This window comes from Limulus polyphemus, unplaced genomic scaffold (genome assembly GCF_000517525.1).
Source record: "Limulus polyphemus unplaced genomic scaffold, Limulus_polyphemus-2.1.2 Scaffold442, whole genome shotgun sequence".
NCBI classification, from domain to species: domain Eukaryota; kingdom Metazoa; phylum Arthropoda; class Merostomata; order Xiphosura; family Limulidae; genus Limulus; species Limulus polyphemus.
In genome coordinates this window covers 106,761-120,834 of record NW_013666052.1, presented here as the reverse complement: position 1 = coordinate 120,834, position 14,074 = coordinate 106,761, and the positions used below count along the sequence as shown (strand labels likewise).

Below are 14,074 nucleotides of genomic sequence, written 5' to 3'. Positions count from 1 at the left end.
TTAGTAATTACAAAATCAAAACCATTATTTTTAATGTTAACTTTTTTTAACTACTCATTTATTTCTATATGTGAAATATTTGTGTAAACAAAGTAAAAACCTAATACAATAGTTCTCCTTGGACTCTTAACATGTGTTTAGATGAATAGTTGAAATTATTATTTTTTATCTAGAAAACCATAAAAACTTTTATTACCATAACCAATCTAAATTTTGATTATTTCTGACAATTAAGACATTTTCTAGTTATCTATAAAAAAAAATACACACAGCAAATTCTATGCTGAAGGCAAAGTCTTACCCCCTTGTTCATCCAACATAACCAATGTTTTTACCCCTACATCTTGGCTCTATGTGAAGCAAAACAAAAGAAACAAAAATGTCAGCCAAAAGCAAAACAAAATCATGCATTCTAATACAGAGGCATAAACAACATCAACATACTCAGAATAAGAAATATTAAACCAAAACTAAAACCATGCACAATGATAACTAGTTTAATAAATAAGCTTAAAAAAAAGCATAACAGACTCTTGAGAAAAACAACAACAATCAACTTAAGTTGTAGTGCCGTATTCGTTAAATCCAGCTAAGAGAGCCACATTTATATATAATGTACTCAAGCTACTTCACAATAGTAAAAAAATATATGATAATTATAAAGTGCACAAATCCTTAACTGTCAGCTCCACTTCTCTTTAAAAAGTTCTGTCCACATGTTAAATTGTGTATACCAGTAAGATTCATACTATTTTAAATAAAAGTTTTATTATTCTAGGAAATACACAAAAGAAAATACCATCTCTAGTGGTAGGGACTTCTGAAACACACACACACTGGAGGTAAAATATATTTTCATCTGTGATTCATAACATAAAATTACCTCTAAAAGACTCATTTTAATGCAGTACAATGCAGACAGGTGTCAACTTATGATACTACAGTCATTTTAATAGCAGTAATAATACAATGCTGAGCAACCAACTTTGTGAACAATGGGTCTTAAAATTATCCAGAAAGTTAAAAAAAAATTAAAACTGAACTGTTCTGATTACACCAGTACTAAAAAAATTCATAATGCATTTTTTATGTAAGTGCAAAAACAGAAACGAATTTATTCATCAATCATTCCAAAATTTTCAAGAAAAAAATATCAGCAAATACAAGACTGACAGGAAGGGGGGGAGAGAAGAAATGAATGTCATTGGTGGTTCACTCTTACCTCCCTGGTCATCAAGGGCCACTAGTGTTCGAATCCCTGCCTCTTTGCTCTGAGTTTTGAAGCATTAAAAGGAATAAGATTATGTTTCCATTGTAATTATGAAACAGGTTAATGTCAAGGTAGCCTTTCCACTAAAATTATATACTGTTGCAATAAAACATATAAAATTTCATAAATTCCTACCATGCACTTATGGTAGGAAAGTTCAGCAGTTCAAAGCTAATGCTTTATTTTATCTATGTTTCTGCAAGGAATTTGTTTGAAATATATTGTTGAAGAATAGAACATATTTCAAAATTAGAATGAAACACTAAAACTTAATTTTAAATGCAATTTTTTCAGCTACCATATATTAATGTTTCATAAAGGGAACTGATGATTAATCTCTGCAAGGATAGGTAAAAATAATTTAAATTAAAAAAATTATATATAAAATATAATTAAAACTGCTTTCCTAACTGTTATTCTGTAATACATAGACTTCACATAAAAAGTCTCTCATACATTACTCGTTATTACCATTAGCTTGAATATGTTTTCTTTACCAATCAGAATTTCTTGCATCCTAGCATAACTTAATACCACAGGTGAAATAAATACTTATTATTTGATTATTATACATATAGAAATATCTTCAATGTGTAAAACAACTTTTTTTATTGTGCGATAAAAAAACAACAAATCTGCTTTGTATTTACTGAAAAATTAAATTCAAAACCATACTGACCTCTTCACATAATGTTAGCATTCGTCTTGTGGATTCCAGAGACTATAAAATGATAATAAGAAATAAATTAATGTCACATTCAAAATGAAGAAAAAAAAGATTATGATTGGAGATCACAAAAAGAACACTTTTATAAAATCTTAATGTTGCCTTCCTACATTCAGAGCTATGATAATCATATTTTACGCTTGATATAACAATTATCTTATAATTTTTTTTTACATAAAAAGACATAATTATTGATGACAATTACTTTAAGGTAGGTTATATTCACAATATTATTTCCACTTTATCACAAGATCATACAAAGGGCAGAATCACTCATTATCTAGTAACCTAGATATTCAATTAAAATAAATCCAAAAGGTACCTTATGAAAAGTGGGTTCCCACTAATAATGAGGATTAACATGTTTGTCTTCATATGTTTCAACACAAAATTGAAAAAAAGGTTTTGGTCCCTTCTCACCAAAATATAAATGTAAACTATAAAAATGTGGTAGTTACTAATCAGTCATATGATTTTTCCCATAGATGTGTTTTTTATCAGTGTTTTAGTTTATTTTAACTTTAAAGTTGTATCTCAATATTAAAGGTAACTGCTTTCCCACAACTGGTTGCAAACAGCAAAAGACAATACGAGTTGAGACTTTGTGGGTTCAAGCATTCCCTTGACTGATTTTCCTTAATTGCTGGCTAGTTTGACATCGGCATCTGGATCTTGTCTGATAGATGGGATATCCCCAATGTGTTTGGGTGCTATTGCCATAGACGTTATCTGTTATGAGTTTTAATGATGACAAGGACTGGTAATGGAAAAAATCAATTTTGATTTTTGAGTGTCTTTGTAATGTTTTTGATTTATATTAATTTCACCATTATTATTTTAAAGTGCTGATTAAAAAATTGTCTATTTAGAATTAATGTATTTGACAGCTTTAGAACAACCGATTTATATAGATACGTATATGTATACACACACTAAAACATAACAAAAATGTAAGGTAAAAGAAAAATACATACACAATACTACTCCTGCATTATCACATTTAGGGTCTACACACACTAAAACATAACAAAAATGCAAGGTAAAAGAAAAATACATACACAATACTACTCCTGCATTATAAAATGTTTTAAATGGAACATATTTACAAATTTAACTTCTTACAATGCCTAGGTCATCTTAAACACAAGTCAAGGCTAGCAAATGGAACAAAATAAATGTTTAATTTGTCATACCACCAATTACTTCATTTAGAATGTTGTACTATAACTACCCAATCATACATGCAAAAATTATTGTTTTTATCAAGTAACAATGCTAAATGCATTTGAAGTGTTCCTATGATATATTTTACGAAATAAAACAACGTCAGCAAACGAACAAAAACATGGCATATAAGTAGATGCATATACAACTTGTATAGCATAGCATTTCTCAATGCTCATGTTAATATACGCAACTAGGAAAGCTCGTCAATTTACCATATGTACATAACAATAACTCATTAAGTAATGAACTGTGGATGCAAATATTTAAAGATATTTGTAGTTGTGAAAACCTAAATGAATAGTTATTTTGAATCTTTTTGATGACATTATATAAGTACAGAATTATTTTTGACCCAAGTGTTTAATTCCTAATCTCTTATGCGTGATACACAATGAGTGTCTCACTCAACTTTATCTTTAACTTCAACCTCAACTTCATCCTTATTCAGACAGCCGTACTACAGTAACTAATATATTGTTTGTTATCATGCAAAATTGCTTGTTGAGTGTTACTTGAATTGCTGCTTTGAATTGAACAAAAACTTAAAAATGATGTTTCTCAATTCCTCTCCCCCACTAAATAAATTTTATCTTTCAATATTTATTCCTCGATTTTATATTTATTTCAAATATTATTTATTAAGTTGAATACAAATATCAATAATACAGTTACCATTAAATTTACCATCCATGGATGTGGAGTATATGTTCTTTTGTGTTGGTCAGAGAGAAATAAATTATTAGTTATAATCAATTTTGCATGTCTTGAATTAAATCATCAGAGTAGATGAAAAAAGGGAGCTTGGTCTGTTTTCCACCAAGTTCACAACAGAAATCTATTTAGTGTCTGATAATTTGGATATAAATTCTGATTAATTTAAGGCCCAGCAAATTAATCGGCAACATGTTGACTAGTATTTCAACAGTACCATATTTTATGAGAATTTTTACTAATGCACAATATTTTCTACAATTATGCATTCTGATGGATGAAATCACAGATCTGCTACAAATTTTCATAACATTCAAAGTACATATAATTACATGTAGCAAAATCTACATTTGCTTGTTTGTTAGTAAGCACAAAGATACACAGTTTCAATGACAAACATAAATTAAAGAATTAGCATGAATTAAAAGTTCATCTTAAACTACATGCATTTTGTATTCAAAAGTTACAAAATGAAGTAGATGGGAATAAATGTAGTCCTACACAGAAAAAAATCAATAGTCTAACACCCATACTTAAAAGAAACAATGAAAGAATCTAAGTACAAGACATAAAGAAGGCCCAGCTTCGATAACTATATGCATAAAACATTTAATGCAACAACAGCATGGGTCCAGTAAAGTTTATTAAAAAGGATGAAAGAAATGTAATCATTTCTACACTTGATATCACACTAGCATGCACATAAACAAAATAATAAACAGAATGTGTATCCATATAAATATAATAGTACTGTCTGTTGTATGTCCATGTAACTGCTTTGCATGGTGTGGATGGACCTTCACCAAAATTGGTATGGAAATTTATTAGGTCCATGTTGGGGTTCATACAAATGTTCAGTTTTTCATTTTGGGTTCTGTGGTTTTTATGGGCGTTTTTACATTTTTTACCACTACTTCACCCACTGTTGATGGATATTCTCCAAATAACCTTTTATTAATCACAAATTTACATAACTTCTGTCCAGGGGACGAATACTCCAGCTCATATATATAAATACATACACAATTAACTGCTGTTTCTTTATTGTTCATGACTTTCTTAATATTCTCTTCTCATATACAAATATGAGATATAACAAATGAAATAACTGTTACGACAGTGGAAGTCACGCGATGCGGGGAACATGCTCGCTGGAGTTTGTCGAAGGATCATGAATTTTCCTGGCAACTCTAGTTTGTTCAAGGTGCCCTCTTTTTTAGTATATAAGCCTGCCGAGAAAAACCAGTGCGATGGAAGAGATAGATAATTGAGTCAAGTGAACAGTAAACACCATAAATAAAGTGTGTGAATCACTATAATTAATAGCGTGTTTTATAAAGATTGTTAAGTTTAGAGTGACTGTGGAAATTCTGTGTATTAAAAAGTTGTATCAAGGAAGAATAAACTTGTTTTAATTAAGAAAGGACTTAAATCTCTGAAGTTCCTTGGTAAAAATTTATACCAGAAATTAACAAACAAACAAGCAAATACATAACATAACCATAAGATTATGAGCATAAGAATCTAGAAGCAGAAATTTTGAGGAGTAATTAGAGTGTACAAAGACCTCCTAGTGGCTTGATAATCATAAGTTAAAAAGCTTGTGCTTCTATTGTTTAACTTTACATGAATTATTGTGCATAACTAAAAGAAATTAGAAAATCTTTCATGATGTGTACCAATATCTACTTTTTTTAGTATAATCACGGTACATATGTAGTTCTGAATTACATCAACACAACACAATCCTTAGCAGTAGAAGAGACAACTTGCTGTATTTCACCTCATAACCACTAAATGTTCTGTCATTTACTGTTTCTAAATCTGTACTTTGTTATAGCAAGGCAAACGGCTTTTTTGTGGCTATCTGTTCTGCCAGTTATAAAGTACAAAAGATAGTAACATTTTAACAATTTCCGCCTACTATCGACTTTTTCGAAAGAAGACCAAACGCATCAAGTAAACCGCTGAATGGACAACTTGCTTAGTAAAATAGCAGAAGACGAGGCTTCGATCCATCCATGAGAGATTTCATCAGATCTGATAAAGACTGACGTATTCGCATCGAAACGCTGAATCCCACAGGATGCGTCAACACTATCGCAAAGCTAGCGAGCGTTGTTTGGTTGCTAAGTAACGGCTCCTGTAGCGGTTTTGAACGACCTTCATTGTAAGTAGTATTATCAAGTAACTTACGATCAAAGAAAGTTACCAAAAATAGATCAGATATTAACCCAATAAATATAGTAGCTAATGCAATACACCGTTTAAATTAGGAGTATTATATGCAATATTATAAATAAAAAACTGACAATGGTTATAATGTATTTATTTATTGGGTACGCTCACCTTTTCTTCTACACAAAGAATTTAAGGGATTTACATGCGAGTTTACTTTTAAAAAAAATCAGAAGATAGTGGACATTTTAGAATTTTTAAGAATAGTGGAGTGGTCTTTCGCCCTCCCTCCTCCAACAGCTTCTTGGCTAAGCGTCTGTATTGCCTATAGATATGGAAACTGAAACCTATTGGCCAAAAGGAAGAATACATTTTTCTACATATATAAAAAAATATATGCTCCATGATACAGAATTTAATCACGACAATATGAACATCCACTGAAGCCGCCATGTTAGGACTAACGAGCGTTTTAAACTTAGCGAAACTTTTCCTGCTATGTGAGTGACGAAAGTCCAGTAATTCATTAATGTATTTGATTTAACGCCATTATAAATGCTTATTATGTTTCTTAACTGATAGCAATCTAGTTATACAAAATTTCTTTATAGGCCTAAAAAATGTGTACGTGGTACATTTTTTGTTGGATGTACCTCTTTATAACTAATGTTAATGATTACACAATTAATTAACTAATTATACTAAATATATGTTGTATTAATTTGGCTTACATATTGGAAACAACTTAATGGAAAATGAAGCAGGTATATGTAAGTGAGTAACTTGAAAAATACTGCAAGAAGAAGTTATAGTGTCCTCCCTCCCGATATTTCATTGGTAAGTTTACAGACATACACATGCTAAACTCCAAGGTTCGATAGAGCGCAGATAGCCGCTTGAGTAGTTTACAGTATTTTGCTTATCGATCGTACAACAAACGTATATATTCTGACTGTAATTGTGTGTTATTAATAATTAATAATTGATGTAACATTTAGCTAGAAAGTGGTCTTCGTAAGATTAGATCTTTCCATTAATTGGTACACTTGTTGTTTTTTTATTTTTCGAAGCAGCATTGTGAGAAGGGGAAACTCAATGTGTATAACGTAATCTCACTTCATACATTTTAACGCAGTGTTTCCCAAACTTTAAATGGCGGCGCCCCCTAACTCATCAAAGTTTCCGTTGCACCCCCCTCCCGTCACAGCGATGTGATTTTCGCAAGCGATAACAGCAAAATCAACATTTTCTGTACCTGTTTTTAATATTTTCTAAAAAATGAAAAAAAAAATGCTTATAATGTGTACATGTGTATGTATTTTACAATAAAGCCACATCGGGCTATCTGCTGTTTCCACCGAAAGGAATCGAACCCTTGATTTTAGTGTTGTAAGTTTGTAGACTTACCGCTGTACCACCGGGTAACAAAAACTGCTTGTAAGGAGCGAATAAATGCGAGAGTTAAAAAGAAAAAAAATGATTTAAGAGGTGTGATAATTTTGTAAGGTTATCGTTGTCTCCAACTCTTCTGTTCCTTCCGTCATTATTTTTGGGCTCTCCCGCCAAAAGGCTGCGCTCCCCTAACCACCAGTACGCGCCCCCACAGTTTGGAAAACACTATTTTAACGGGTTTATTTGTTTAAGAGCAAAGCCACATTGGTCTATTTGCTGTGTTCACTACGGGGAATCGAATCCCGCATTTTAGCGTTTTAAGACCGTAAATTTACCGCTGTCCCAAAGGAGAACCATTTTAACAGGATACTTTATTCCGATTTTTACCAGTATCAGTAGTTTAAAGTAATGGTGATAGTGTAGTGAGATCAAGAGGTGATGCTGAATGTGTAAAAAAGCTAACTATTATCAAAAGACAGTTTCCATACAGTTCATTTTTCATGACACGGTATTTGGCTCATCTCATACAGTATCGAAATGAATATATATATATATTAACAACGTTGAATATACTACATAATCTCTCTCTCTCTCTCTATATATATATATATAGATATATAAATATATATTATACATATACATGAATTAGCACACATTATATATATATGTAAATAGCATTCAGCTTATGCCAGTTGCAGCTGGTATGGCTTACACTGACCTACCTCTATTGTTGTATTATTAATCTTAGCATGAAGATAAGCCATTTCTGATAGTTCTCCACTCGGAAGCTGGACGTAGTTGTACACCGCTTTGTTGCTAGATGTAGATGGAAGCTTAGATGGGCTAACAACCATTTTGTTCCAGGATGTAAGGTACGTTATATAGATTTCAATATATAATTGAATTCGCCCGTTAATTTAGTAATAATAATGTTGTTAACAAAACAGAATTCAAAGAGCAGAAAACTATTGTATGGGAGACAGACAAAGAAAAATCATTTAATAATGATTTGGTGGAAATAAAAATAATGCTTTACACGAAAGCCTCGCGTCACTATACAGTTTTTCTTTTCTTTTTGCTGATAGACAAGCAAACAGATGGACTTTTCAAGGCTTCTAAAACACCTGTTTAAAAACGAGGGACCATTATAATATTTTATGAGTGTATAATCTTTTCCCGACTTGATTTTAATAGTTCCTAATTGAGGTAATTTGACAAGTATTTTACTACGGGTACAACTGACAGTCTCCAAGACAAGCTCGTAGCACTCAACACAGATAAATACCCCCAACGACACCGATCAACAGATACATGCAATATGAGAAGAGAGAACGCAAGAGACGTTCCTAACCGCCCTCTTCATCTCTTTTGCACAATGACGTCAAAAAGGCTTAGCCAATCAAGAACAAACATAAGTGCAACGCTTTTTAAAAAGTAAATGTTATAAAAATCGAGGGAGCATAAGGATCTTCTATGGGTTTATAATTTTTTTTTCTGATTTCATTATTTAAAAATTACCCCAAAATCACTGCAACGATGACAATTTAAGATTAAAGTTAATGTTGATGAGAGACACTTATACGTTTGCGAACCATTATGACTCTCTCCATATAATTAAGCAATTTAATGTACAGACTGAACTCTTAATAATAATACAACTTTCGCACAACTCCAAGACCTAACTTTATCAATAAAAATATTTTTTACACTCACTATTGTTATTTTTACATTTATATTAAACGCCTGCTACGTATTTTAGCCTCACATAATATCTTACTGGATAGTCATTATTTCCGTATTTTAATCATGCTAGTGTAGTCTACAGAGGTACTAAGCATTTGGTTTTATCTACAAACTATTATTCTGACCTCATTGGTATCACTGAAGTTTTGTTTATTTGTTGGGTTTCACGCAAAGCTTCTCGGGGTCTATCTGCGATGGCCGTCTTTAATTTTGAAGTGAAAGACTAGAGGGAAGGCAGATAGTCAACATCACTCACCGCCAACTCCCAAATTACTCTTTACGACTGAAAGAGCGAGCATGTTCGACGATAGGATTCCAACCCACAGATTGAGAGTCTAGTGCCCTAACCACCAGGCCATGTCAGACCTCAATTTGGGTACAAGTTTGATATGGTAGACACTGACGATGTCATTTATAAAATGTCAGTGAAGTTAGATCTGTCATGTACAAGTAAGATCATGCTGGTTATACATAGAGTTGAAAATGTTATATTAAAACGGTTTTGAATATACAAATCAGCAAGTCACATGGTAACCACAGCCTATACAAATTTATGGTGGAATGGATTGCATCACAACTACAATCTTGCATTGTTTTGCGTTTCAAAAGTAGTGTGATGCTACCGGAAATTGACTGCTTTGAGGAAGGATACGTAACAGCATTTTCTGATGCAAAATATGCATACACTTAGATCATAAAGATATGTTCAGATAGGGGATTTAGAATTTCCCAAAAAGGGGATATCCTTTGATTTTTAGAAAACAAATTAACATGAATCAACTTGGGACACCAGGACCATCCAGAAAGAGTTCTGCAACAAATCAAACTACAGTTATGGTAAGCATAGCGTAGTGTTTTGTAACATAGGAGAATACATGAACACAAAGGCCATCTACATGATCAAATAGGATCTCCGTTGGAAAAGTGACAGAAGTTGATTACATGACATATCTCTGCAGCCGCTGCATAAATAAGCACTGAGTTAGTGGTAGCATTTTCCCCGAGGATATATATTTGGGATGGGTGGTTGGGTTGGAGGGGCTATACTTCCCAAAATAAATTCTATAATATGTGTATGTAAGTATGCTACTGTACTGACATAATAGCTGTTGCAAATTGGTGTTAATAATGTACGTAAGGTGGTCATATAATTGGATTGGTAGCATGGTTAGTGAAAAACCATAGGAATTGTAATAAAATGTCAGTGTAAAATTGTTTTCTGGTAGGAAAACTTGTCAACAACGTCTACATGATCCCGAAACTTCGAATTCCCTTAAAGACACAGGAGGTTAGGAAGCTGTTTTGCTTAAAATGATCTTGGGAGGTGATGAAGTTAGGGAAGCTTTCGATAAAGAAACTTTCGTTATTCTTCTGTTTACGTAGTTATCTGTTTGGTATAAAATTGCAGATTTCCAACCACTTTGATGGCCAGAATCTCTCATATGAAGAAAAATGACGGTTTGTGTTTTCACAATTAAGGTCATTTTTATGTTCTGAATCTGTAGTGCAATTCTCCCTGTTTCACCTACATAACCTTTTTTTTTTGACAGGGGTGGTGTGGAATACTATAAATGCCTTGTTTTTTCTTCTTCTTCAGAAATTGTTCTATTTGAAGTTAGGATAATTGTATTGGTTTTGGATTTTTTGTCAATTTAACATGAATAGTGTTGGCGATTATAATTTTAGTGACCTTTTTTTATTTCGATGTGTTAATTTTGTATGTAGCCATGCTTTGTTAATTTGGTCATTTCTGATATAGGTAAAAAAGTTAAAGTCCCCTCCTCCTTCTGTTTTTTGTCCTCCTAAATTTCTTGACAAGTCAGCGCTCATGGTCGCATACCTCAAGTAGCTGGAGAATGAAATGAATATTCATACTATTTCATATGTATATATAGCATCAATAAAGATATAGCACCTATGGATATACATATGATTGCACTGTTGAAATGGATGCTGGGAAACTGTCATACTCACACACCAGATACATTATGGAAAGCTTGCAGGGAGGAGTGATGTGTTTTGTACATGACACTCGATATCGGAGACTTTGCAACAGAAAGTTGAAAAGCTATTGTCCTGATACATGGTATCAAATAGAGCATGGCTTGATGCAGCAATGTGGTGAGGATCTAAAATTGTTTTAATATAACGTACTCAATGTATTATTTGGGTAAAATTTATAGAATAGTAATACTTATTGCATTGCTTTGTCTGTTAAGCTGATCATTGGTTTGGATAGGTAGTAGGTATTGCTCAAGAACTGCAATGTATCGAGCAGAAGTGACAGTCCCTTTGTATATCACTACCTGTTCAAATGGCACCTACATCACAAGAGAAATACCACCATATTTGGTCAAGGCTTGCAGAAAGTTCAACGAAAATTATTGGAATGATAGTTGCATTCACTGTCTGAAAATTATGCAACTTTGGACTCAACAGAAAAATTATAGTGTCCCAAAACATAGGAGAGTATAGTAGTATCTGTGATGTTCACTATTAACGAGGTACAATACTGTCTGGAATGAAGAGTAGCTTCCATCTAGTTATTCTGTCATTGTATCCCTGCTATAAAGATAACTTCTGATGATACTGGTCACACTTGCACCTGTGTTTCAACAGTAGTGGATGTCTGCATCCTGAGTCAAGCATCTGTTTTTGGTGCTTGGTCTTTGTCATGACAAAGCAAGTTTAAGTCTTTAATTTCAAATCATACATCTCAGAATGTTAAAAATATTTAAAAGTAATACTATGATATTTGTAATCATCAACCTAAAAAATTTAATCAGTTAACAGTTTACTTTGTTATAGACAGTATAACTGTCATACAACTTGTAATTGTTACCTAATGTACCTAGGAGCTCTCTGGATTTGCCCATGAGTCTCTGATGTCTTGTATATGATCTTTTCGCAAGGTCATTAACTGTTCATGGAGCTAACACGTTATCCATGCAACTGATAGTTTTTACATTTAATTTCATTATTATTATTAATAATATCCTATTACCATCAACCTAATTCTTTAGTTCATTTCATGTAAAAACTTTGTTTTGACAGTCCATCAATTGAAAATTACATAAAATATAATTACTAGTTTTGAATTATGCATGAGTCATGAATTCCTATTTACATATTGTTTTATTCTTATTTAAATTACTTTCAAACAAGTTTATATTTTAATGTTTCAGCAATAAAATCAAGCGTTTGAACTTACTGCACTCAGAGTCGCACCAAATGTGATATTGTTACTATGTTAATGGTTTAATAATAGTTAAAATCAAAATGCACTTATATATATGACATTGTCAACTATGTCATGAAATGTATATCAATCAAAAAGAAAATCTTAGATTAAGAGTACATCTGCACAAGTTATATGTAAGAACTCACGGTCATGGTTCTGCAAAATGCCCTGAACAATTTAATAACATCATTATCAAAATCCATGGTCATGCTTTGTTTTTAGTTTCATATTTGTGAGGAGTTGGAGACAAAGATAATGACTGATTAAATATTAAAAACTGAAAATATCTTAAATGGGTTATTTTAAGCTATTTACAGTTTTCAATTTTATTTGTATTATTAATTTTAAATGAAAAACGTTTCTAATTTCTTCTTAAATATTTACCTTTTTTAGATAACTGACTTTAATTTCAATACTTTTAAAAGCATTTTGTTAAGGGTTTATCTTTACGATCTGCAAATTTAAACTGCAAATACAATATTAACCATGATAAATTGTTATAACGGTACTATATTGTGTCTTTTGAGTTTTTGCATATTATTCACCCTTGAGAAGTTCATATTTGTATACTTAATGTGTTAAACACACACAAACAAACCGGGGTGAATAATCTAATAACTTTACCAAGATAATAAAGAGTACATTTCTCACTCTTCTCCAACTGAAATTGGATAATTTGTACATAATTATTTATGTAATAAAACAAACACATCTAATAACGGGAGAAATTACGTGGGTGTTCAAAAGTAGGCTCCTTTACAATAGAGTCGAGCCAATTGTACTTCATAAATTCTGAAGAACGTGTGCATCACTAAGCGTTATACATTCGATTGAATCAACATTTTAAAAACATATTAGGCGGGAAAGGTGTAGGAAGATGTAGGTTTGTGCTATCCAAAAACATCCGTTACTAATAGTAATACGTCCTTAAACTGTTAAAGCGACTATAAAACAAAAGAAATTTAGCCGTAAAGAGTTCTGACAGTGTTACACAATTATACATTTATTCAACTTCCAATATTCAAACAGTGGTTAAACTTTATCATAATCTTAGAAAAGCGTAAACAGTATAACATTTAATATTTTATAGAATCCTGAAAGTGCTAAGATCTGACACTATCAATCTAAACGAGAAAAATATGATGAAGCGCCAAACTGACAAAATTAAGTAATCTTGGGCATAAATATACAAACGCTAACGAACATGTTTCACAATACTACACTTATAGATTCCTCAATGGAATTATATATTCGTTATTATTTTGTTTCCAAAAATGTATTACAATGCTATTTTGCCGGAGGCTTACCAAATTAAGCTTTGTGAAAAAAAAAAAAAAAAAAGGCAGCCCTAAGGCTTTTCAAATGGAAATCTTATACACGAAGTCACATTATGGCATGTGTTAACAATTAGTGATAAAATAGTTTCCATACAAATAAAATGCGGGAGCTTAAGTTAATTAACGATATTTTAGAGAGAGCTAAAATACATACATAAATTAAAAATATAAATAAAACGAAAATAAATCTTTTTCGATGTCAGGATCAATCTTATAAATCGCTAATAATGGCTGGAGACGGCTTGAAT

General features: G+C 31.8%; 1 protein-coding gene across 6 annotated transcripts in view; it reads right to left on the bottom strand.

The window, feature by feature from the left end:
• The window catches only part of LOC106458312 (synaptosomal-associated protein 25-like), a 46,918-nt gene that overhangs the window by 16,794 nt on the left and 16,050 nt on the right, over positions 1–14,074 (bottom strand). For 4 of the 6 annotated variants that reach the window (XM_022384483.1, XM_013917811.2, XM_022384484.1 and 1 more), the window contains 2 exons: positions 1,950–1,991; positions 302–350 (listed from right to left, as the gene is read on the bottom strand). In XM_022384483.1, coding sequence (XP_022240191.1) covers positions 302–350; positions 1,950–1,991 — 91 coding nt within the window. Of the gene's footprint in view, positions 1–301; positions 351–1,222; positions 1,272–1,949; positions 1,992–14,074 lie in introns of all 6 variants that reach the window. The other 2 variants (XM_022384485.1, XM_022384486.1) reach the window with 1 other exon arrangement.